The following is a 26,373-nucleotide window of genomic DNA, read 5'->3' as shown; positions in this document are numbered from 1 at the left end:
TCTACTTTTTGGATGAGTTTGGTGTTGATTCTTCTTTAAACGTTTGGTAGAATTTACCCATGAAGCCATCTAGGCCTGGGCTTTTCTGCATATCTCGGTGTTAAGTATGTTTAATATATTACAATGTTCAACTTTTTGTTGTGTCATTACAGTTTTACCTGAGTTGGAAAGAGTGATTGACCAGGCTCTTAAAAGACCAATTTAAATGGGATTTGCAACTCTTTTAATAGGCAGGATGCGGAGGCCAGAAGGGCCTGTTTTTTGTTCAAAGCAGACCTGTGCCGGAGATGGGATGCAGCTCCTCCTTCCTGAGGCTCCTCCCATTAATCTCATGGCGTGCTGAGAGGTGGCCCCATGCTCAGACAAGGAGGCTGAGGGGGAGGGAGGGTGCCCCCCAGAGCCGCAGCCTTGCCCGGCTGGGTCCCACAGGCCTTCCCCATCCTCTGCTGGCCAGAGGGAGAGGCTGTGAGGCTGCTCTTTCTTCTGCATTTAGATGGAAAATGGTTTGTTCCGGAGAAGAGTGCTAGAACCACCTGTAGGACTTGTTAAAGCCCACAGGGCTGAGCCCACCTCCAGACTCTAAGTCAGTAGGTCCTGCTGTGGCCAGAGAGTCTCAGCTGCTGCTGCCGGTGTAAGGACCACACTCTGAGAACAGTAGTTCTAGAGGAGGCACCCAAATTAACTGAAAATTAAAGAAAAATTATCCAGGGGCCATAGGCAAAACTAAAAGAGGCCAGGTGGGCCCTGGGCCAGATCTGGCAGGCCTGCCTGTTGTCCCACTTTTGACTTACATGCTGGAGGGGACACCACGGTGACTTACATCCTGGGTTCAGAGGTGGCCCCAAAGAAGAGTTGATGACAGCCGCGTCTCAAGGCCCTGGTGATGGTGGAGGAGGTTTCCACTTCCAGATCTCAGATTTGGTTGAGGAGGTCATGAAGCCCCTAAGTCTGCTCATAAAGCTTTCAGGATGTATCCAAAGGAAATAAAAGAGAAAAATTAAGATAGCATTTTCTGTAAATTCTACCATGCTTCAGGTGCTGTGCAGAGTGCTTTGCATGGGTTAACTTATCCAGTACTCACAGGTGAGTTTTTTCTGTGACTGTTTCCGCTGTACAGATGGGCAGCTGAGGCTCAGAGAGGTTGAGAGACTTGCGTAAAGTCACACAGCTATACAGAGCCAGAGTGTGTGTTGAACCTTAGCTTTCCAGAGTCCACGAGGCTGCCCCCAGAAGGCATCGAGGGAGTTTTTCTTTTTATATTGCTAATGTAGTCAGAGATGAGAGGCTACACACACTCACAGTTTTACACACACACATACACACAGAGTGCTGGACTGGGGGGGGACCAGAACTCCAGGCCAAGCTCTGTCATTTGCTGCTGTGTCACTTAAATTCTCCTGCCCTCCATTTTCTCATCTGTGAACAATGAGTTTGATTTTTGATTTCGGGGGTCCCCGAAAATCCTGTGATACCACTTGCACCCCTCAGCGGATCAGTCTTAATAACCATCTCTGCCGTGGCAGACTGAGCTCTGTGTGTGGCCAGGGCCTGTGCTCAGGGCGTCCCGCCCGTCCCTGTCTCCCAGGAACCTCCGGACGCGGACGGCAGCAGGGCGGATCACAGCTCCTGTGGGAGGCCCACTGCCACTCACTGGGCCCCGATGCCAGCTGCCTCCACATCTGAGGGCAGGATATGTTTTAAAGATTCAGGATTGGAGTTCAGATAGTAATGTTGTGATGTAGTAGCTTAAAAAAGTACCAATAATATGAAACAAAAGCAAAATCCACAGCTTTTTCATATTGCTGAATATACTTAGAAATTTTATTGTGTGATAAATCCATGCAATACTCTGGCTGAAGCTGCAAAAAAAGTCACTTAAAAAGTGCTAGACTCAGGAAAGACAGAGCATGGAACACTGCCCTTGTCGGGCAGAACTCCCTCTCCCCTTGCCTGTGCAGACATAAATGGGTATGAGCTCCCAGCAATCCACTCCTGGGAAGGGAATTGGGGAAACATTCTAAATATGGACACAATTATAAGAAATAACCAAAATGTCCCCAAATCCAGGGCTGAATGAGGTAGTGTGGCAGCCACCACTCTTCAGATTATCTTGGAAACTGCTTATTTTATGATGTGAAGTGGAAAAGACAAGCTAGAAAATGATCAATAGACACATGAGTTTGCAGAATAAGTAAAAGGACACGTAGAAAAACAGCTGAGAAGGAAGTCATTAAAAGCCTAACGGGGTGGGGGAAGGAGATGGGAGAGGATTTCTTTTTCCTCTTCCTTGGCCTTTTCTGTGTTCTCCCAGGTTTCTTTCATGGAGTATACTTGGTCTTTAAAGTGAGGGGAAAAAAGTTAACACCCCCAGGAAGCACCGGCCCCTCTCCTCGAGAGTGCTGAGTGTTCCCAGAGCCTGCAGCCTGAAATGAGGAACGCTGGCTCCCCAGGCTGCCTAGTGGCCAGGAAGGTCCCCAAAGTGCCCACGGTCACTAGGGCCATCCTCAGCTTTGGCATCCTGGGGGGACTTTCCATTCGGTGCAGAAATAGCTCTTGCATTTCTCTACCGTGCTTCTGTGCACAAGGGCTATGGAAACTTCCAGCGACTTAAGAAGGAGGGGAATCCCATGGATTCCGGAGTGGAGGAGAAGGGGCAGTCACAGGCAGGCACTGGGAGGGTAGGTGCGGTTGTCCTGATTTTATGGAAGGGTCAACGTTTTTTTTTGCAAAGCAGCAGCTCAGGAAGGGTTTAGTCTTCCACTTTTGATGCCGCTTCTCATTCTACGTGATACAAGTCAGATGGTCGTGACTGACAGAGGGGTGTGGCCCCTCCCTCCGTATTCCCCCCTCTCTGCGAGTGGGTGCTGAGGTTAGAGGTCCCAGGTGGCTGCCCCGCAGGCCTGGCTCTGCTGTCGCCCAGCTCTGGGGTCTTGGGCAAGTGCTTTTCCCCCTTTGAGCCTCAGTTTCTTATTCTGTAGAGGGTCCTGCCCACCGTTTTTGAGTGCCTACCATATGCCTGGCACCGTGCTGAGGGCAGGTGAGCTCCAGCAGATGCCCGTGGTTGACTTTGGGACATTAATTATCTTTGTTGCAATTGATTATTACATCTTTCTTGATGTCCAAAGGATACTACCAGATGAGAGAAATACTATTCTGCCAAGTTGTCTGGAACACTATTTAATCCCCTTTCTATGTAAAAGTATTACATTTTCATTGTGGAAAACGCCTTAGCAAAGACAGAGAAAGAGGAGAGTAAACGTCACTTATTTCTCCACTTCTCCAGGGGTGGGGGGGGTGCCAAAGCACACAAAGGGGCTCTCACGGTGGGTTCCAGTGTCATCCCAGCGGGTGGACATCCCTGCAGAAAGACCCACTCCACACTGGAAGTAGCCTTGAACTGGCCAAGGGACACAGAATCTGTGTCCTAGGAAGGTCCTTGGTGGGCCTTTCGGGGACAGTGTGGCGGTGCTCCCTGCTCAGCCACCGCTCCGCAGGAGGGGTTACGGGAGGGCCACCCTCAGGTGTGCACTGCCATTTATGTGGAAGGGTGTTTCTCACACAACTGTTGATAAAAGTCCTCCCCCCAAATAAAAGAAAAAAAGTAGGGAACAACCGAGATGTCCAGCTGGAGAAGCATCATTAGCATTTGTTCTGCTGCCACCCAGCCCTTTCTCTCTCTGTGTGCGTGAAATTCGTCTCCACAAAATGGGGACAATGCTTTCTAGTTGTTCTCATTACCTAATAAAGGTATTAGTTTTCTAGGGCAGCTGTGCCACAGACTGGGTGGTTTAAACAGCCGAAATTATTGTCTCTGGGTTCTGGAGGCTGGAAGTCCAAGACGAAGGTGTCAGCAGGGCTGTGAGGGGCACCTGTGCCAGCCCTGTCTGGCTGCTGGTGGTTTGCTGGCCGTCCCTGGTGTTTCTCGGCTTGGAGAAGCATCACCCCGATCTCTGCCTTCGTCTCCATGGGGTGTTCCCTCTGTGTGCACGTCTGTGTCCAAATCTCCCCTTTTTGTAGGGGTAACAGCCGTATTGGATTAAAGCCCACCCTGATGACTTCATTTTAGTTTGATTACCTCTATAAAGACCCTGTCTCCAATAGGATCTCATTCTGAGGACTAGGGTTAGGGTCTCAAATACGAATCTGGGGCAACATAATTTAAGGCCCGAGTGCCCTGTCCACCAGGCCCGCACCAGCCAACGGCGCCTTGCCCCACCGCCTGGCTCCGTTTATGTCCCCGTCAAGCCTGTGTGACTGAGTGATTCATGAATTAAATGAAGGATGGAACCCAAGTGACACACAGAACCCAGCTCCAATGGTGCCGGGAAGTGTCTTTTCTAGCTCTCTAGTCTCTGCAGTCCCGCGTGGCACATTTGGTCCTCCACTGGGGTCCTTTCCTGGGGGCTGACGGGAAAGTCCCTCTGGAGCACTACCATCTGGAATGTTTGAGCAACTCACACCTCCTAATTTCCCAGAGACCTGGAGGGGGTTCCTGCTTAGCACGGTGTCTCCCAGGGTGTGAGACGACTTTTCAGGAACTGTATCAGGTGTGATGCCATTAGGGCTGCACAGATCAGAGCCCTGTGAGTTTCCTGAATCCCAGCAGAGACAGGAGCAGCGCTGTCCTGATAGGGCCACGGCAGCACACGCGTCTTCCCGCCGCTGTGCTCAGCAGGCCTGGGAGAGCCCAGGCACTAAGGAGACGGGGCCTGGCCCAGCGCACGTCCTGTCAGGGCACCAACTCCGTAAGGCGAGGTGACAGGCAGCTCCCTACTGTGCAAATGGGGGACATCCAGTGGAGTTTGAGTTGTGGAGCAGAGGAGGCCTGAGGGGGCAGGCTGCAGAGTCACGCAGGCCGGGGTGGAATCTTGGCTCCAGCATCACCTCCCTGAGCCTCAGTTTCCTCATCTGTAATGTGGGGTAGTTGGTCAAATTCCATGAACTTGTCACTGTTGAAATGCTGGTATGCGATGGTTAGCTCTGTCACCAGGAGCTGCTGTTTGCTTTCTGTGCACTGTCCTTGAGGGCTTTTGTGTACAGCCAGGGCCCACTGCCAGGGGTCATGGCCAGTCAGCTGGAGTGGAGGCCGGGAGGGTCTTACGGATTTATTTATTTTCTCTGGGTAGGCCATTTCTTGGAACTCTGGAATCTTTGCCTTAGTTTGGCTCTTGCCTAGTGCCAACATCGTCAAAAATAAGAAAAGCAGGAAAGCAAAGATGGCCGAGTGAGGGGCGAGTGGCAGCCGTCTTGGCTGTGGCTGCAGGCAGGCACTTGGCCGCTTGCTGCCGTCGTCGTCTCGGACACCAGATGCGGCGGTGAGGCCTCCCTCTCTGTCCAGGGTCCATGAGAGGCTAAGCAGGTTGCCCCTGGCTGACACCTGCTGCGCTCCCACAGGTCCCTGATCGGCCTGCTCTGCTTCTGTCAGCCCTGCTCCCAGAGGGAGAGGGTACCACTGGGCTTTTCAGAAGTGCTTGAATATTTTCATGGTTATTTGGGTTTAAGCAGACTGAAGTACAGAGTCACAGACGCCTGCATTTGGGTGCCGGACACTCGGGTACGTGTCAAGGGACGGTTCATTCTCTACTTATTTTGACTCCTCCCACCATTTCCTAAGCCCCCCTGACATCAGCCTCTGCCGCGGTGTTAGGTGGCTGTTAGAAAACGGTAGTAAGTTCTGCGTGAGCCAGCCATTCTTGGGTGGTGGGGTTTGCAGAGGAGCCGGTGGGATGAGCTTCGGAAGGTTTGGGTTCAAGTCTAGGTTGGGTGTGGCTGTCAGAGCCTCTATTTTGTCATATGTCAAATGGGGCACTAAACAACTTCCTGGGGGGTTGTCATGGTTGATGCAATGATATGCAGGGGACTAGATTACGTTAATCTGCCGAATGCTGCGTACGTGATGGTGGTTTTTTTTTTTTTTTTTTTTTTTTTTTTTGACAAAGTCTGGCTCTGTTGCCCGGGCTAGAGTGCCATGGCATCAGCCTAGCTCACAGCAACCTCCAACTCCTGGGCTCAAGCAATCCTTCTGCCTCAGCCTCCCGAGTAGCTGGGACTACAGGCATGCGCCACCATGCCTGGCTAATTTTTTCAATAGATATATTTTTCAGTTGTCCAGATAATTTCTTTCTATTTTTGGTAGAGACGGGGTCTCGCTCTTGCTCGGGCTGGTCTCAAACTCCTGAGCTCGAGTGATTCATCCTCCTCGGCCTCCCAGAGTGCTAGGATTACAGGCGTGAGCCGCCATGCTGGGCCTCACAACGGCTTTTTATTAAGGACGAGCCAGGCTGGGTCTGGGAGTGCCCATCCTAGAGTGGGGCGGGCTCAAGGAGCATCTCATTTGTGTCAGTCTGTGAGGGCTGCCATAGCAAGGTTTCACAGATTGGGCGGCTTAAATGGAAATTTGCTTACGATTCTGGGGGCTACGATTCTGGAGGCTAGAAATCTGAGATCAAGGTGTTGGCAGGGTCAATTCCTTCTGCAGTCTCTCTCTTTGGCTTGCAGACAGTTGCCTTCTCCCTGTGTCCTCACTTAGCCTCCCCTCTGTGTGTGTTTCTGTCCTAATCTCCTTTTCTTATAAGGACACCAGTCAGATTGGATCAGGACCCACCCTAATGGCCCCATTTTACCTAAATTACCTCTGTAAAGACCCTGTCTCCAAATGCATTCATATTCTGAGGTGCTAGGGTAAGGGCCTCAACATGGGAATTTATGGGGGACACAACTCTTGAGAGGTTGCAGCAAACACAGGCCAGGCCATCATGAGGTGCTTGGTCTGGTGGGGGAGGTGGGCAATGCCAACACAGCGTGCTCAGCACTGTGGGAAAGGGAAACTCAGGGAACGATGGATGTGCAGAGGAAGCCCCCTACCCAGCTCACGGGTGGGAAGTGGTGTCAGGGAAAGTGTCCCAGAGGAGGTGATGCCCAAACTGAATTTTGAAGAGGATGGATAGGTGGAAGAGACGGGAGAAGCATTTCAGGAAAAGAGTTTCAGTCAGGTTTGGTGAGGCTGAGCTGCAGTAACAAAGCAACCCCTACAGGTCAGTTCTAGCTCACACATGCTCGGGAGCTCCCCTCCAACGGTGACTCAGGGATCCAGCCCCCTCCCTGGTCATCCCACCATCTCCATGTGCAGCTTCTAAGGTCTGTGCAGCCGGGGAGAGGAGAAGAGTCATGTGGGCTTTTAATGCCTCAGCCCAGAAGTACACAGGCCGCTGCTGCTTGCCCATCCCTGGCCAGGTGTAGCTGTGTGACCCCAGGCTGCAGCAGGGAGCCTGGGAGATGCAGAGAATGCGCACACCACGGGCACACACTCGCAGAGGTGCAGTGCTGCAGTGCAGGACACAGTGCTGATGGGAAACATTGTCCCAGAGCTTTTACCTCCGCCAGAAACTTGATAAAACAGTGCTCCCCGCCACCTGCCCACTACCTGCCATTGGGCATTGACGTCATGGCTGGAGAACAGCTCCACAGAAGGAACAGAGTTTCAGAGGGTAAATGAATCTGCTTGTGTCAGGCAGGGCAGGATTAATTTCTTTGAGAACTTTTTATTTGTTTTTTAAAGAATTGGGTTTAACATTGGCCTCGTCTCTCTGTTGCTTCCCTCCCTCGCTCCCTCTATAATGTTATTTATAAATAGCATGTTATAGCCTTTTTCATACGGAAGTGAAATGTTTATGTTTTTGTGTCTTCTAAGCCTTACCAAGAGGCTGTGAGTGGAGTCGCCGCCCCCTTTTATCCGGGAGATGCAGGCAGTGGCGGTGAGCAGGAGCGGAGGCTGCTTGCAAAACGTTCAGGAACTCAGCCAACTTCTGCATTCTCACCAGCACAGGCCTTCTCTCTGTGGTTTTCGTTCAGGTTCATTATCATGACTTTTTGTGTTCTGTTGGGCCACATTATTTTATAATGTGCTCCTTGAGTATCATTTTTATGATGAAAATTCTATCTTATTACATTCAGTGCAAAGATCTTTTTTTAATTCAGAAGGGGTAGGATTTGCTTTTTTAGTTGTAGCTAGAGATTGTGTCAACAGTGAGAGGTTAACAGTGGCTGGGTATTAATCTGCGCTTTCATTTTCCTTGATCGACTATGAGTGTGCAGAAGTTGGCTGGCTGTGTGCATGCTAGTCCTGAGAGTCAGTGCTTGCTTGTAGCACAGAGCACATAACACACGGTGGGTCTTGTTTTTTGATCCACTCTGACAGTCTCTTTTTATTGGTGTATTTAGACCATTGACACTTAAAGTGATTATTGATAGCGTTTGATTATCTACCATGTTCATGGCCATGTTCTATTTGTGCACCGTATTCTGTGTTTCTGTTTTGTCTTCCACTCTTTTTCTGCCTTCTGTGGTTTTAATACGTTCCATTTTCTCTCCTTTCTGAACACACGAATTGTATTTCCTTTGACACTTTTTTTAGTGGTCGCCCCACATTGACAACTGATCCAGGTCCACTTTCAGATGACAGCGTGTGGCTCCGTGTGTGCTGGCAGTGCCTCCTGACCGAGCCCTCGCCTCCTGCCCTCCGTGCACTGCACTTACCCGTCCAGTGTATTTGATGCTATCACCATCAAATACATTGTTGCTGTTATTTTGAACAAGCTGTTCTGCTAAATCAGTTAAGAATAAGAAAAATAAAAGAATTTATTTTATCTTCACTTTTTCCTTCTCTAAAACTCTTCCTGTGGGTCTGAGATTCTGACTTTTGCCATTTTCCTTCTCTCTGAAGAACTTGTTTCAACCTTTATTCCAAGGCAGGTGTCTGTGATGAATTCTTTCGATTTTTGTTTGTCTGAGAAGCACTTTATTTCTCCATCAGTTCTGAAGGATAATTTCACAGGATACAGAGTCTAGGTTGGTGGGGTTTTTCCCCTCTCAACACTTGTAAACATTTCACCTCTTTTCTTGCTTGTGCGGCTTCCGCAGAGTCTGATGTATTTCTCATTCTTGCTTCTCTATGGGTGCTTTTTCCCTCTGGCTACTTTCAGGATTCTTTTAATCTTTACTTTCTTGCAGTTTGAACATGATATGCAAAGCGTAGATTTTTTTGCCTTTTATCTTGCTTGGTGTTCTGTGAGCTTCCTGGACCTGTGGTTTGGTGTCTGACATTAATTTTGGGAAATTCTCAGGTACTGTAGCTTCAAATATTTCTTCAGTTCCTTTCCGCTCTTTCCTCTCCTTCTGTTATTCCCATTATACGTGTTTATACCTTTTGTGGCTGTCCTGCACTCCTGGGACATTCCGTTTCCTCTTTAGTCTTTCTCTTCCTTTGGTTTCAGATGGATGTACTCCGTCGGCACAGCTTTCAGCTTGCTGTGTTCAGTCAACCAATGAGTCCATCGAAGGCATTCTTCATTTCTGTCACATTGTTTTTGATTTCTAGCATTTATTTTTAATTCTTCCTTAGAATCTCCATCTCTGCTCACATTACCCTTCTGGTTTTGCATGTTGTCTGCTTTTTCGGTTAGAACCCTTATCATATTAATCATAGTTATTTTAAAGTTCCAGTCTGATCATTCTAGCATCTCTGCTGTATCTGAGTGTGGTTTGACGTTTGCTCTGTCTCTTCAAACTGTGTTTTTTGCCTTTTAGTATGCTTTGTAATTTTTTTGTTGGAAGCTGGACATGATGTGCTTGGTAAACTGGTTCCTGTGGAGGTTTCTGCTCTGGGAAGCTGTGATTCTCTGTATCTGCCTGTCTGCCTCTCCAAATTTTGGGGCAGCATTTTGCGCTATGACCTTGCTTCTCGGATGGATCTAGGAAAAGTCCTTGATTCATGTTTTGTTTAACTTACTCTGTGTGTATGGGAATCATGGCTTCTGAGCTCCTCACACGCTGGGGTAGAAACTAAAAGTTTGATTTAATTCTTTCTGTGTCCTCCCCGCCCCCCACTTCATTGGGCAGGACTTTGCCAAAGTGGCACGGGGCAGGTAACTGCACAGTATTGCCCTCGTTGCAGGTTTCCGTTTGCTTTGGGGCTGGCATGATGAGTTTGGACCTGGGCTCTGTGGGTCCCTGGCCATGAGGCCTGTGTTTCAGAGCTTGCCGAGTTTAGAGTGGCCTCCTCTTCCTGACTTTGGCTGCACTTCACTTCTTGGGGACATGTCAGGACGGATGTGTTAGGACCAGGAGGTGGAGACTGTCCAAGGCAGTGTCCCCACAGTGCCCAGTGGTTGCTGTGTCATCTGTCATCTGTTCCATGTGGTCCTGAGCTTCCAAGGTGAACATGCTGGTTCTGTGACTGGGGGATAATGACAGGAGATGATGCCAGCTGAGGCTGCCAGCAACAGGAAGGGGTGTTTTGCCTCAAAATACTTTTCTAGGGACACAGGTGGTGGCCCACAGAGAAATCTCGTTATAACCCCTGTGGCCGTGTTTACAAGGCAAAGGGACGATTTCCTCCTGATCTGTGTAGGAAAATATTGAAAAGACCAGGAGACTGAGATGGAGGTGCTTTTGGCAAAAGCAACTGTGGCACCCTGAGGGCAGGGCCTGGCAGGTCTTGCTCCGTATCCTGGTCCCGGTGCCCAGCATGGCACCTGGCACACAGGGGGTGTGCCACAAATGTGCTGAACAAATGGTGGGGTGATGTGTTCAACCATTCGACTCCTCTCTGATCCCCTAAGGCCTGTGCCCTTATAGATTAGATAGATTTGACCACCCACGTGCCAACTTTTATCTAGTTGACTTTGGCTTCGATGTTATTGAGCGCTTGCCAGGTACTTTGCTTGGCACTAAAGACCCAAGTAAACAGGATGGTGTAGACAGAAGGAGTTGAGGATCCTGCAGGGCAGGCCACCAGGTGGACCCGAGGCTCGGGGAGACCGCCAAGGCTTTCCCTGCAGGCTGTGGCCGCAGCTGCTGCTCTGGCTCTGCAGGGCTGCAGGTGGCTGGCTGTCTCTGTGGGAGGCGCCCTCTGGTGGCCGCGGGTGGGTGTCTGGGAGGAGGAGGGGCAGGGAGACTTTGGAGGCTTCTGAGGTTGGCCAGGTGGCAGGTGGCAAGGCCGGGGGATGGGAAGGACCCCAGAGAGGATCTGGCAGGTAGAGGTGGGGCTGGGTCGTGCATGTGAGGAGGAGGCCTGTGGCTGCCCCTGTGTGCCCCTGGGCTGGGACTTTGTCAGGCAGACAATGTGTCCGATCAGTTTTCTCTCCACCTGAAGAAGCACACTGAAGACCAGCCGGGTCTCCTGTTGTGGAGACAAATCCCCAGGCCACGGGCTTGGACCCTGTGCCAGTGGAGCCCCCTTCGATCCCCTTCGCTCCCCTCCTCCCTCCTCGTCCCTGCCGAGCTCATCCACTGCAGACAGCCTGTGGGCCCCATGTCCCCCCATCTGGAAAGCACACCTGCAGTAGCACTCACCACCCTGTCCCCGTGGACAGCTGCTGCTCGTGGGGCACTCATAGTCTAGGAACTATGCCACCAAAGATCCCCGTTTCACAGATGAGGAAACTGAGGCCCAGAGTACTCAGAGAACTTAGCCCAGGTCACAGTGACACACCTGGGATTTGACTGCACATCTGTCTGACTCTAACGCTTGGCCCTTTTCTAACCGCGGGACTGTGGTCGAGTTACTGTCTTGGGCCTCAGTGTCCTCGTCCACAGGTGGAGGTGACACTAGTACTTGCATCACAGCCTTTAGTGAGGTTGTCGCAAGGATTAATGAGCTTGCCCTGTGGCGGATTCGTCATGGTGCCTGACCAGTGCTGTGCGTCACCCAGAGAAGGGGGCTGGGGAGGTGGGACTTTCCGTCCTTCGTGGCTCCTTTGTGTGGAAGGGGACGCGCTCATTTTGGTGGCTTCCGAGTGCCTGAAGATTCCTTTTTGGCTTGAAACAAGTGCTTTCTGAAGTGGGGCCTGCCCAAGGGGAGGCCAGGGGGCTTCTTGTCCTAGGAAGGACTTTGGGGAGAGGCAGAACAACCACGTGTGGGGCTAGGGGGTTGAGGAGGGGTCTTGCAGGACTGAAGGGGAGTGGCCTGTGGGGCCCCTGAGTCCCAAGTTCCCAGGTGTGTGGAGCCTGTGCCCTGCCCTCCCCTGCCCGCTGACCTCATCCTCTTCGCGGTGCTTCTCTTCACAGTGGGGGGCCTCGGTCTGGACCACCTCCAAACCTCCCAGGTCCTGTCCCAGGTCCTGTGTGGGTCTCACCAGCATGCCAGCAAGGTCATGGCTGCTACTGTCCTCACTAAGCCACTTGGCCAGGGCTCATAGTCTGTGCCCGGCCACCCTGGCCTCTTCCCCTCCCACTGGCACTGGCCACCCCCAGGGCACAGTCTCTGCCCTGTCTCCTCTGCCTACCCTCTTTCCTTCCAGAATAACCCGCCTTTCAGCAAGGCCAAGTGTGTGACTTTCATGTGTGTGGGATGTGTGGCGTTTGTGTCTCTGAGCCTCAGTTGCCTCATCTCTAAACTGGGAGAAGAGCCTTTGCCCTGTCTCCCCGCTGAGCGGGTGGGGTGGGCTGGGCGAGGCAGGCTGCCAGTGGCAGGGTGCAGGGGCTCACCCTCGGGTGCTGTGGCGGGCGCCCAACCCTCAAGAACGAGAGGGACGGCCTCGGCCTGGACCTTCCGGGATCGCTGACGCTCCCCAGGGGCCGTGCCGGGATGCCCGGCACCCCCAGGGCTTCTGCATGCAGCCTGGGGGCAGGTCTGCGTCCCAGACTCTCCCCTGGACACTTGGGGCTTCCCGCCCACATCAGAACTGCTGGGCTAGTGGGCTTGTGTGTGGTGCATGGGGTGTGTCTGTGTGGTGTGTGGGATGTCTGTGGGTCTGTGTGGTGTGTGTGAGATCTGTGTGTGGGGGGGGTGTGGTGTGTGTTTCTGTGTGGTGTGTGTGATATCAGTGTGGGGGGTGTGTGGTTTGTGGGTCTGTGTGGTGTGTGTGATATCAGTGTGGGGGGTGTGTGGTATATATGGCGTGTGTTTCTGTGTGGGGTGTGTGTGATATCAGTGTGTGGCATGTGTGTGTGGGATGTCTGTGTGGGTCTGTATGGTGCGTGTGAGATCTGTGTGTGGTGTGTGGGTCTGTGTGGTGTGTGTGCTATCAGTGTGGGGGGTGTGTGGAATATACGGTGTGTGTTTCTGGGTGGGGTGTGTGTGGTGTGTGTGACATCCGTGTGTGGTGTGTGGGATATCAGTGTGTGGTGTGTGTGGAATATATGGTGTTTTCTGGGTGATGTGTGTGTGGTGCGTGTGAGATTTGTGTGTGGGTGGTGTGTATGATATCAGTGTGTGGCATGTGTGGTGTGTGGGGAGTTTAACGCAGGCCACCGAGGCTGTAGGTGGAACTGGGAGCAGTGGCCACAAGTGGCTTGAGTCCCCGCTTGGGACTGACTGAGGCTCTGTCTGCGGGGGGTGCTCGGGGGTCCTGGGCGAGAGGGCAGCTGGCCCAAGCCCCAGCTGCTGTGGTGATGACTGATGTCACTGACTGGGAAAGTGGGGCTGAGGGCACCTCAGGGAGCTGGGCTGTGGCCTGTGGTGCCCTCATGGGGTGGTGGCTGCCCCATGGCCTCTGAGGCGCCAGGTGAGCTCTGCTGACCACAGTGGGGTGGGGAGAGGCAGGTTCTCCTTTCCCTGCTGGCTGCCACTCCCTATGTGACCAGGCAGGCCCCTGACCTGCCTGGGCCTCAGTTTTCCTATTTGTAAAGTGGGTCTGTCCCCTGCGGCTGTCCCAGCCCTGCTGGCCTCAAGTCCTGGAGACAGATGGTCGGCGATGGTGGCCCAGAGTCATCCCTGTGAGGCCTGGCCCCACGGGTATCCTGACCTTGCCTGCAGGGCGGAGAGGGCTGCTCATAGGAGGTGTGGCCTGGGCTGAGTGCTGGGGACAGTTAGGAGGGTGTCCTAGGGGCCCTGTGAGTCAGGGACAGGTGCGTGCAGAGCCCTGTGGGGGATAGCAGGTGTGCCAGGCGGCCCCCTCCAGGCTCAGGCTGGGCCACGGAGCAGGGCACAGTGCAGAGGCCTGACAACTTGCAGGGGACAAAGGCTGTCAGCGGGGAACAGCGGGGAGGGTCACTACCAGGGCCCCTGGAGCCTTGATGGGGCGGTGTGCAGGCCTGGCAGGGGGCGGGCACTGTGCCCTGGCAGGAAGGGGTGAGGGCAGCTGGGCAGTGGCAGTAGGGGATGCCTTTGAGAACTGGTGAGAAGGGGACGAGACCTGGTGGCTGGACGTTGAGGGTTGGGGAAACCTGGGGCCCATTTGGGGATTGAGCTGCCACACACAGAGCGTGGAACAGGGTGCAGGGCACCAAGCGCCCCAAACGTGCTGGTGAAGGTGCTGCTCTGTCATCATTAGACCCGCCAGATGCCAGGCAACGTGGCTCACGCCTGTAATCACAGCACTTTGGGAGGCCGAGGTGGGAGGATCATTTGAGGCCAAGAGTTCAAGACCAGCCTGGCCAACACAGTGAGACCCGGTCTTTACAAAAAATTAAGAAAAATTAGCCAGGCGCGGTGGTGCGTGCCTGTAGCCCCAGCTACTCGCGAGGCTGAGGTAGGAGGATCACTTTAGCCCAGGAGTTCGAGGCTGCAGGGAGCTATGATGATGCCACTGTACTCCGGCCTGGTGACAAAGCGAGACCCTGTCTCTAAAAAATAAAAAATAATAATAGTAATAATAAGAAAACCCATCATCCCTGACCCTCTGGAGTCTGTGAGGGGACGCAGGGGTGGGCTGCCCGGCTGTGGGTGGCCTGCCCGGCTGTGGGTGGCCTGCCCGGCTGTGGGTGGCCTGCCCGGCCTTCTCTCGGATCAGCCCTGCTCCCGCGCAGTGCCGTCTGCACGGCCCACACCGTTATGGATGGAAAATCCCGGGTGAAGAGAGCACAGTCGCGGCCATGCGGAGACTCGTGGCAGAGCTGGGGCAAGTGACCGAGCCTACTCTCCTCATCCCGGTCCTTTCTATAGCGCTTTGCCCTCAAGCCCAGAGTATGTGTTAGGCAAACCTAGCTTAGTTGACTTTATTTATGATGCTTCATGCAAATTTTATTTACCCCCCCCCTTACTTTTTTGGATGCGTATTAGAAGAGACAGCAAGCACTTTGTTAATTTCCTATACCTGGAGAATGAGGTCTGCTAAGAAAGTTATCAATAATATTCTAGACCTCTTAGACTTTTTCTTTTTAAGCACTAAAGGACTTAGTATTTTAATCTCTGTTTTCAGAGTGGTGGTGTGATGGAAAATCTCTGCTTTCTAGAAAAGCTTTGCTCTCTTTATGTTTTCCTGCCTGTGCATTTGCCTCTTATACAGCACTTCCGATTTCCTGTGTCCCTTCTGCCCTGGGCTGGGAGAACAGACAGCTCAGCTCCTAGGCTTGTGTGCAAACCGTGAGCGAGTAGGCTCTGAGGCCGGGACTGGGACTCCCCCACGGCCCAGCGTGCACTGGCTTTGGGCGGGGTGTTTGGTCCCTCCAGAACCCATTCCTCCTCACCCAGTGGCCAGAGCTCCATTCCATGGGGCTGTACATCCTCCAGATAAGTGAGCCTTTTGGGGGAAGAGGTTGAAAATTAGCAGCACTAAAGTGAGGATTGAAGGGGAAGCAGGATTCAGAATGGAGCAAACTTCAAGCATATGAAGGGGCAGAAAATGGGAAAATTAGTGGAGCCTTTTGCATTTGCTAAATTCTTACAGTATTAACAAGCAACATCCTTTGTTTAAAGGATTTTATAGTTTGCACATCATTATAGTTATAAATTGTCAACTCTTACTGAGTGCTTGTTATGGTCTGGGCCTTGTTCTGAGCACTTTAAAAATATGAAGTCAAAATTATAAAAAAATAAAAGTATGAAATCATTTCATGCCCACAACAACCTCATGGGGAAGGAATTATTATCATTTTCACATGAAGAACCTGAAGCACAGAGAGGTAACGTCTCTTGTCTGAGGTCACACAGCTGATCGGTGGCAGAGCTGAGACCCTCCCCGACCCCTCGCCAACTCTGGCTCCTGAGCCTGGCCCTTCCCCTGCACCCTCCCGCTGACCTCCACACCCTAGGGCTGGGCCCTGCTGTCCCAGCCTTGCAGTTGAGGAAACTAAAGCTCAGAGATAAGAAATGAAATCTCCCACGTCCCAGAGCAAGCACTTGCTTGTGTGGGACTTGAATTCAGGTTAGCAGCTGCTCCAATCTAACTTCTATTTATATCACACGGTGTTGTTTTTCTTATAAGGCCTCTGCCATTCCTAGAGTTTTGGCACAGTCTTTTAAAAACAAGAATCTTTTAGGCCGGGCGAGGTGGCTCACGCCTGTAATCCTAGCACTCTGGGAGGCCGAGGTGGGCGGATCGTTTGAGCTCAGGAGTTCGAGACCAGCCTGAGCAAGAGCGAGACCCCACCTCTACTAAAAATAGAAAGAAATTATATGGACAGCTAAAAATATATATAGAAAAAATTAGCCGGGCATGGTGGCGCATGCCTGTAGTCCCAACTACTCGGGAGGCTGAGACAGGAGGATCGCTTGAGCTCAGGAGTTTGAGGTTGCTGTGAGCTAGGCTGACGCCACGGCACTCACTCTAGCCTGGGCAACAGAGTGAGACTCTGTCTCAAAAAAAAAAAAAAAAAACAAGAATCTTTTATTTTTTTCATGCTAAATATGCAAAACTGAGTCTTTGTAGATACTTTGGGAGACACATCTAGGTAAAAATCAAATCAAAACACAATGAAAAAACCCACGTACCCCTACACCCTTCAAGGATATCTACTCCTAATAGATTAGAAATATTTGTCTAGTCTAAATGCCCACGCTTACACACAAGTCTGCCCACACGTGTGCATACAGGCAGTATATATTACATATTATATGCAAGATATATACATATTATATATATGCATATATATACTTGAGTATATTGTATATACTATTGTATAAGTTGCTTTTCCCACTTAATATATGACAAACAGAGTTTGCAAGTTAATGGCCACAGGCCAAATCTGGTCCACAGATGGATTTTGTTTGGGCTGCACAATACTTAAAAGAAAAAAAAAGTTTTTTTGAATTAGTGCCTAACATACAAATTGGGAGATTTCACATAAAAACCAATTTTTACTTTCTCTGGAAAAATCAGATGTGTCCCACCTGCATCGTGTTCTTGAATCTGGCCGGGGCTGTGTCATGGTCCCCTGTGTGGGCGGCGTGTGCCGAGCACTCACCTCAGTCCCAGTCACTCACTCGCTGACGTGGTCCTTTCGGGCGGGGTGCGCTGCTAGTCTGTGGTGGCTGTACGCGACTCCACTGCGTGCCACGGGGGAGTGATTCGCACAGTTTTATACTGCAGGGAACGTCCTCTGGCTGGGCCTTTAGGTTGCTTCCAGTGCTTGCTCTCTGGATGCCCGGCACCGTGCTTTGGAAGGTGTGGGAAGTTGGAGGGGCGAGAGTATTGGCCTCCAGATGGTCATGTCATTCTGGGCCTGAGTGCTGGGGACCGTTTCCCCAACTCTGCTCCTCATGCAGCCAACTTTCAGTAGAGTCACAGGCAAAATCCCGGGTCAAACTATGGCCCTTACTGGCCAGTCAGGCAGAACGTGCCAACTGGGGTGGCGACGATGACGATGAAGAAGCTGACATATTTTGAGCATTGCAATGTGCCAGGAACTTCACAAACATGAACCCATGTAATCCTCCAGCAACTCTCCGGAGTGGAGACTCTGACAGTCCCCATCTCAGAGATGCGGGAAGGGGCCACCGAGAACCCGGGGGGGGGGGGGGGGGCGCGCGGGGAGTCAGTGCTGGGCTGGGGCGTGAGCTTCACTCTGCTAGTTCAGTTCTGCTCAGAAGGAACCCAGGACCATTTCTTTCATTGTTTTTATTGATTGCACAAACTGCGTTACAACAATCGTGGATTCAAAATGAAACTTAAAACTTGCCAGATGTGAGCTGATGAAAAGCACCGTCCCCGACTCTTCGGACTCTGCACGGCAGGCTCCCGTGCTCCCGCCGCCGCTCGGCTTCCTCCCCACCTTTGCCTGGGCTGCTGCCTGGCTCCAGTTGGGCCCTTGCCCTCCCCCAGCCGTCCCCCGGCTTTGGGCCCTTAGGTTGTTCAGGTTTCCCACTGCTGTCAACAATTCAAATTATACCACACTCAGCATCTTTAGGTGTATGACTTTTTCCTTTTGGGAATTATTGGCTTAGAATAAATTCTCAAGAAGCATATTACTGAGCCCAGGGTAGGAATACTTTCGTAGCTTTTTAAGTTGACACAATGTATTTGCAGATATTTAAACCAAAGGCTTACACTTACTCAGAGATTTTTTTAAAGGGCAAGTTAAATGATGAATGTTTGTAAAAAAAAAAAAAAAAAAAAAAGTGGGGCTAAATTCTTTAGGATAAACTGTTTATTGGTCACAGAAAGGACTCGACTCTGTCAATCTGCCCCCTTCGTATCCTGGCGTTTCCACATAATTTTTGGTGAAGTGAGCAGGTGGCTTTGCAAAGAAGGCTTCTTGGCGATGGGCAGGAATTTCTGCTTTTCAGATGTTATTATTTGGATTTGAGTTGTCTTGCAGGAGCTGATTTTCTTTCTGTCCCTGTGTTACACCAACACTGTTATACGACTGTCAGGCCGCAGAGGGATGGAGGTGGAACACCCGAGTTGGAAATCCCACTGCAACCACCCAATCATTGAATAATCTCAGGCAACTCCCTTCAGCTTTCTGAGCCTCACTTACTTCATCTGCATATTGGAGGCAAAGGTGTCTTCCAGTCTCACCTCCTAAGCTGTGAATTGTGACTACAGGGGGATGTGAAGCTGGCTGCTGGGAGGGGAGGCATCATCTTTTGTTACTGATGCTACACACGCCGTGAAAGGGGCCAGGCTTATTCAGACTCGTGTTCTGAGAAGCTGATTATCTTAAGGCATTAAACAAAGTCCTGAGTGTGTCCCGGGAGTGTTTTTCCTTCATGGCCTGTGCATTAAACTCCTGTGACTGCCGTAAAGAGTGACCACAAACTAGGTGGTAAATAGAAATTTCTTCTTACAGTTCTGGAGGCCAGAAGTCCAAGATCAACGTGTTGGCCGTGTTGCATTCCTCCAAAGGGCACTAGGGGAGGGTCTGTCTTTGCCTCTCCCGTATCTGGTGGCTGTCGGGTATCCTGGGCTGGCTTGGTTTGTGGCTGCGTCAGGAAAGTCTTAATAACTTGGAACAAGGAACCTCATGTTTTCATTTTGCACTGGGCTGCAGATTGCCTAGTTGGTGTTGACTCTGCATAGCCTAGAACCCCTAGGGGGTCTGGCAGTGACTTTTGTGACATTTCATAGAGGGGTGTCGCAATGCCGTGTTTGCTCCTTCTTTCCAGTACCCATCACAATCCGTAATTACTTTGTGTATTTTGTGTATTCGTGTCCATAGTTGTCCCCCCGACTGGGAGATTCCATGGCGGCTGGGACCTCATCTGTTCTCCGTTGCACCCCAGGGCTAGCAGTGGCCAGGTGCTCAGCGCTACTTCTGGAATGAGCGTTCTCAGCTCTGACCTTTCCTCCTGTGTGGGCCAAGCACGCACATCTTTGCCTTGCCCTGCTAAGCCTGTGCTGTGCTCCTTTGTGGACAACGGGCTGTGCCGTCTCCTGCTCAGGGGGCGGTGGGCCCTACATGAAAAGCTCTGGGCACAGTGGCACCAAGCTCATCTCAGGTAGGAGAGTGACCTGCTGTTGCTCCCTCAGATGAGGCCTTTGTGGAGCCAGAGGCCGTGGGAGCTGATTACAGAGATGCCAAGTGACTCCATGAGCCTCAGGCTGGCCTGGGAACCAGTGTCTGCAGCGGAGGCCGGCTGCCAGGGCCCCACCATGAGCCCCGGGTTTGAGTTGGCCCAGAACTTTGGGCACTCTCCCCTTTTGCATCCTGTTCATCCCAACACTCACTGAGGCCCTGTCCTGGCAAACGCTGGGAGTGGGGTGCTGAGAGCACTGGATTTGGTGTCAGCTAACGGAGATTTACTCACCTTGGAAACCTGTCAAGCCTGCACTTTAGGCTGGGCACAGGGCGGGGCAGGCAGAGGTGGAAGTCGAGGTCCTGCCCCCAAAGAGCTGACAGGGGAGCAGACACACAGAACAGCTGTGACATGAGGTCAGGGGACGCCTTTTCTTCCCAGGTGGTCCTAGAGCCAGGGGCAGCCGCAGCCGCGCTGGTTGTGCCTGGCGGGCCAGGCCTGTGCCCGGCTGTCAGCAGGACCACTCCTGGGCTGTGGCCTGTGTGCTTTCTCTCCAGCTTTTTTCTGGTGTTCTGCCCAGCCAAAATCTTCCCAATGTTTTCTGAAACTTGCTTGCCTTTCTTTAAAACAGAAACTGCATCCTTTCTCTCAAAGGCAGTAATTTCTAGATAATTTCTATTTGGACAAATCCAAATAGAAAATTGTATTTTTCTAGAAGAGCATAAAGAAGAAAGAGAAATCACCAGTTCCTGCAACCCCCGTCGCGGTCAGCATCGTGGAGTGCGGCTGTGGAAGCCTGTCCACCATGCCCCGACCTGCAGGCGCACAGTAGGTGTCTGTGACTGAGTGGAAATTGAGATCATACATCGTATCTGGCTATTTCTTCTGCCTTTTCCACTCTGTGACACCAACGTTTCCCCTTGTGCAGTTTGTGCCAGGGTTTTGACGAATTTACTTAGTGGTCCCTTATGCCGAGCTTGTGTTGCTGGGCGAACATCTGAGTGTTTGTGTCAGGACCGTACCTCTGGTTAGTTCCGTCACGAGCCTTCCTAGAGTGGCCGCAGGATGGACCCAGAAGGAACTGACTTCCTTTTTTGCGTGTGGTATGTGAGGAGGGCTTCCTGCCCGTCGGGAAGGATGCCCGTCAGAGTGGAGGCTGGTTTCTGAGAGCTGCTGTGGTTATCGAAGCAGTCAGAGGAGGTGAGGAATGAATTATGTATTGGCTCTAATAGGTGAAATCAAAGCAACGGAAGACAGAATGTACCTTTCTGGAATCGATCAGGGAGAATGTCGATCGACCTGAATAATCTGCATGGTGCAGTGGGAAACGCTGCCCTCTCCTGCTCGAGAGGAAGGTAACTGGCCTCCATCGTTGCCTTGCAGATTTCTAGTTTGGATGGACACCCCAGTGCCCCAGAGCTAGCAGGTCCCCTGTGACTTCAGTTCACGGCCACCAAGTGTCTACAGCTCACCAGATGCACTGGCGTCGATGAGACCTCAGCCCAGATCCTTCTTCAGTGCCCTGCCTGGTCCTTCCCGCCTCTGCCCAGTGCTCCCACTCCCGCCCACCAGCTGAGGTCATGCTGGCTCCACGTGGCTGACTCCGTGTCCGGTCCTCAGCCAGCCCTCTGCGGAGCAGCCCACTGGTGACTCCTTCCTGCTGTCTTCTCCCAGCTGCCCTGGCTCTCCCTTTTCTCCTTTTGTCTACAGGCTTCCTGTTTATGGTCTTCCTTGCCACCTTCGTCTCTTCTGCCTGCCCTTCTGGCATTCCTTTCCGCCATGCCAGAATGTTCTCTTGTTCTCATGTCGCGTTCTGCCCCTAGGGGATCTCACTGCAGCTCCACCACTTACGAGCTTACACAGCCTCCCCCGCTCTGATTCCCTCGTCTCTAAATGGGCCTACTAACTATACCCCTTTTCAGGTGTTCCACAGATTGCAGGTAGAATTCCCAGCTCCTGTCATAGGACTGGACACATCCTAGGTGCCCCATGACTCCCCTGTGGTCACTCATTCATCCATTCACTCATGTAGCTGGCGTCATGTAACTTACATGCTGGCGTCTCTCCTGGGCACAGAGGATACAGGGCGGAAGGAAACGGACCCAGGCCCTAATGTGGGGAAACTAGATAAGAGCTAAGTAAATATGTAGTTTGTCACATGAAGCAGCAGTAGGATGTGGTGAGGGAGAGGGAGAGCAGAGGCGGCTTCCAGGGGCAGTGCTGAGTGGCGCTGGGCTCCTGCACGGCTGGGAGCTGGGAGGTCTGGGTGCAGCCCCGGCTCACCCACGTCAGCTGTGGGCCTCGATCAGGTTCATACTGTCTCCGCTCTCATTAGCTGTGTGGCATCACTAGCACTCAACTGCTGTGTGCCTCAGTTTCCTCATCTGTAACACTGGGTGACATCACCTACCTAGTAGCAGAGGGAACTGCTAACCTTTATGAAGTCTAAAAGCTCACTTCTCAAAGTCCTCAGGCCCTGCTCTGGAACTGCGAGTGTGGATGGAAAACGCAGACTCCCTGGCCTAACACACTCCTCTTGCTTCAAGCCCTGGGGGGAGGCCCAGGGATCTGCCTTTGAAACAAGCACCCGAGGAGTCTCAGGCTCTCTGAACGTTTGCAGACTGTGGTATACAGGCTGCTTAGGTGGTGCGGTCACATCTTGATGCGGGCAGGACTGGCCCAAGGCTGCTCAAGGTGTGGTCACCTGGGAGCATGTTAGAAATGCAAGTCAGATCCTCGGGGCGGGCCCAGGACTCTGCCCTTAGCCTCTGAGCGCTTCTGCTGCAGCCCTGTTGGAGACGTGCTTGGCGGTTCTGCCAGTGGCAGCACATCCTCCCTTCAGGCCTGGACCAGGCCCAGGGGTGCCCTAGGCAAGGAGGATGCAGCCCACCACCTTCCCTCTCTGCTAACTCGGTTTCCCTCCTCCCCCCAGGATCCCAAGTGATGGTGGTTTACTCGGAGGACGAGCGGAGCCCTGCACACCTGGTTAGCTCGGCGGAGCTGGCGGCCGCACCTGCTGGCTGGCGGGCGTGAACGGGCGTGAACTGCAGGATCTCAGCGTCTTGACCCAAGAGGAAGCATGTCTAAGAAAGGCCGGAGCAAGGGCGAGAAGCCCGAGATGGAGACGGACCTGGTACAAATGGCCAACGAGGAGCTGCGGGCCAAGCTGACGAGCATTCAGATCGAGTTCCAGCAGGAGAAGGGCAAGGTGGGAGCTCGGGCCTCTAGCTCGGCAGAGGGCTGGGCTGTGGAGAGTGTGAGGACAGCGCTGCCCCGGGTATGCGTGGAGGGTGGGTCCCAGGCCGGGGCAGAGGGCGGGCACTTCCCCTCTGTGGGCCTCAGCCTGCCCTTCCCTGGACAGAGAGTGCTGGGTGCGAGTCGTGGCCCCGCCAGCACCTGCTGTGACCTTGGACAAGCTACTGATGGCCCATGCTTTAATCTCTCTTACCTGTGATTGGGGGTTGTTAAAAGAAAAACTTTTGAAAAATTCAATTGAGCAGCATTTAATAGAGCCACGAATGATTCTTGAACCGGGCGGCCCTCAGGACCAAGATGGGTTCAGAGAAGCTGCAGGGGGCCGCGTGGCCGGCAGCACTGTGGACAGAAACGGGAGGTGAGGCACAGACAGCTCGACTGGTTACAGCTCAACCTTGGCCTCATTTGAACAGGTCTGAATAGTGGGTCGCCTAAGAGTCACTGAGGCAGCTGCGTGAGTGTCCGAGCCTCAGCTGTTTGTTACAGAAGTGCACTCACGTTCGCTCTCAGTTAGTTTCCCCAGGGAGTTAAGCTGCAGTTCCCCACATGAGGACGCATGCACTGTGAGTACCACCTGCCCGGGGTGTGGTCTGGACTTCGCACACTACTAGGTAAAGAGCTGGGAACGGGGCTGTCATGCTTGTAGGGCAGATTTGAGCTTTGGAGCCGGTCAGGACGAGCCTGGGTGGGTGCCGGCATCCTCTGGGAGTCCAGCTAAAGCACAGCCACAGGGCACAGCCTGTCACGGTGGGAGGAGCCCAGGCTGTTTTGGCAGACCTGGCTTCGGACCTCAGATTGGCCCCGACCTATAGCTTCATGATCTTGGGCTAGTGACTTGAAGCCTCTGTATTCATCTGACACATGGCGTAATAACTGTCTTGTATAAGATGGTCATGAAGAACTGATGTAGTGGATACAATAGAAAGCCCACTTGGCACCTGGTGCCCAGACACTGCCACAGCCCTTTTCATTGTCATGGCTCAACTTGGGTGGGTTTGAGGGTGAAGTGAGCCAGGGGCCCTGGGCCCAGAGAGGAGCTGTCCATGCTGAGGACAGAAAGGGGACGGAGATTCAGGCTTGCTCCTGGGTGGCTTGAGCAGTTGAAGGTCTAGCCTGGTTGGGGAGGTTCAGCCTGAAGCCCTGAAGGTGCCCTCCAGCTCCTGCTGTAGCACCTGGACTGAGGGGAGGAGGCTGCCTGGGGAACTGCAGCACGTGTCCTTGTCTAGTTGAGCTGGGATTCAGGCAGCAGCTGGAGTGCTGGGTGGGGTCCAGCTCTGGGGTGGGGAGGGGGCTAGGGCCTGGCCCTGGCTCCAACACAACTCAGGATGACTACAAGGACAGAGGCTGAGTTCCCAGCCTGGGGACTGGGCTTCTGGAGTTTGGGGACACATGCACCTTCCTCCCTCCCCAGGCATTCAGGACTCCAGTCCTAGGGCAGCCAGCCTCTTCCACCCACGGCTGCTGGCAACGGCAGCACGTGCAGGTCAGGAGGCCAGGTCACTTCCCCGCGATCCTTCAGGGCTGGTCTTGTGTGGCTGGGGCTGCAGGGGCTGGCAGGTCGGATCTGGAAGTAGCATCAGCAGCTGCAGTGGCGAGGGAAACTGCACACCGAGTCTGGCCGCCACGGCTCTGTCCCACGTCTGCCACCTACCTGCTTGAGGTCTCGGGGTAAGCCACGTACCCACCCCCTGCCTCAGCCTTCTCATCTGTTAGGGAGGACCTCTAAGGCATAAGGCAGCTGCCTCCTGGTTTGTTTGAGAATAGAATGAGATGGTGACATACAGGGCCTGGATGCTGCCTGTCACGCTCGCTCAGTGGTCAGGGTGACATTTATGTGTCTTCTGTGCAGACAGCACCAGGTGCTTTAGAGGGTGTCATGACCCTTGCAGGGACCTGCGATGTCAGGGGTGGCCTCCCCCATGGTACACGTGAGCAAGCTGTTAACAGGGAAAAACCCCCAAACTCTGTAATTTACGGAGGCTTATTCTGAGCTGAGTGTGTGTGACTGGTGGCCCAGAGCACATGTTTTCAGCAGGTTCTGAGAAAATGGGCCTGCAGTAGCCAGGTTACAGTTTGGTTTTATGCGTTCACGGAGACAGGAATTACATGTAAGATCGTAGGTCCTTATGTGGAAGGTGTACACTGGTTTGGCCTGAAAAGCCAGGACATCTTGAAGGGGTTGGGGGATGCTTGGAGGTTATAGGTGGGCTAAAGATTCTTTAATTTGCAATTGGTTAGAGAAATGAAGCTTTGTCTAAAGGTTTGGAATGTTTAAGGATGTCTGTTAATGAGAGACAATCCACTGGGCATTTACCAAGACTGAAGTTACCTGGTAAGTGATTTGGTGGCCTGTAGGTATGGGTTAGGCTGTGTCCTGCATGGCCTTAGGCCTGTCAGTGATTTAGTGTCTTATCATTATAAAGAATGTCCCCCAGGCGGGGGCACCACAATGCCTATCTGACCTCCCTTCTCGTGGCCGGCAGCTGGGCTTTAACGTTTTTCTGGGGTCTCCTTGGCTAAGAGGAGGTTCATTCAGTTGGCTCAGGGTTTAGGATTTTATTTAGTTCATACAGTACAGGCTCGGTGAATACGGGGATGTGCCCAGGTGTGGTAGCTTCCGGGGCCGCTGTGGCAAAGTCCCACAGACCGGGTGGCTTGAACAACAGACACTTGTCTCACAGTCCTAGAGGCTGGAAGCCTGAGACCAGGGGTCTGCAGAGCTGGTTCCTTCTGAGGCTTCTGTCTTTGGCTTGCGGATGGCCCTCTTCTCCCTCTGTCTTCATGGCCCTGTCCTGTGTGTGTCTGTGTCCATACTGCTTTTCTTACAAGGACACCAGTCAGATTGGATCAGGGCCCACCCTAATGTCCCCATTTTACCTTAACTACCTCTTTAAAGCCTCTATCTCCAAATACAGTCACAATCTGAGGTCCTCGAGCTAAGACTTCAACATATGAATTTCAGGGGACACAGGTCAGCCCAAAACACCCACTGCACAGTGGGTGGTGGTGCTGGGTTGGAAGCCAGGCCCGGGGAGCCCCCAGCGGTGCCTCCATGTCCACATGCCTCCCTGCCTCGTGATGGGTGGGGATTTGCACAGGGACGAATCTGGGCTGCTCACTTTCTCAGTCCAGCCACCCTCGTGGCCTCTTCAGGAGGCCTTTGTTCATCTGCCTGCTGAGAAAATTTCTCTTCTCCAGGGATTCAGGAATGTGTTTATTGGCTGGTCTGAAAAGCATAAATGTAAACTTTATAACGGCATTTAAGTGTTACTTTTATGTGATCTCGTAACCGTCAATGCCACATTTAAAGTGCTGTTATTTCGGCGCAGCATCCCCGTGGAGCACTGTAGGACGAGGGACCGCGGTGAGCGCGTCATTCGCTCATTCGGCAAGGCCCGTGCATGCTCGAGCCTGGGCTGGGCAACAGGTGTTTGGGAGTGACTCAGAAACAGCCCCCACCCTCAAGGATGGACGCAGAGATGCACAGGGAGCTGGCCGTA

At 52.6% G+C, this 26,373-nt stretch overlaps 1 protein-coding gene across 2 annotated transcripts in view; it reads left to right on the top strand.

Annotated features, from left to right (window-relative positions):
• Positions 1-26,373, top strand: part of JAKMIP1 (janus kinase and microtubule interacting protein 1) — a 147,277-nt gene that overhangs the window by 45,670 nt on the left and 75,234 nt on the right. For both annotated transcript variants that reach the window (XM_069495869.1, XM_069495870.1), the window contains one exon: positions 22,551-22,826. In XM_069495869.1, the coding sequence (XP_069351970.1) occupies positions 22,698-22,826 (129 nt within the window). In that variant the 5' untranslated portion in view covers positions 22,551-22,697. Of the gene's footprint in view, positions 1-22,550; positions 22,827-26,373 lie in introns of those variants that run through there.

The sequence above is a fragment of the Eulemur rufifrons genome, chromosome 20 (genome assembly GCF_041146395.1).
Source record: "Eulemur rufifrons isolate Redbay chromosome 20, OSU_ERuf_1, whole genome shotgun sequence".
Lineage (NCBI taxonomy): Eukaryota > Metazoa > Chordata > Mammalia > Primates > Lemuridae > Eulemur > Eulemur rufifrons.
The sequence above is the reverse complement of the archived record's forward strand: the minus strand, read 5'-3'. Positions and strand labels throughout refer to the sequence as shown.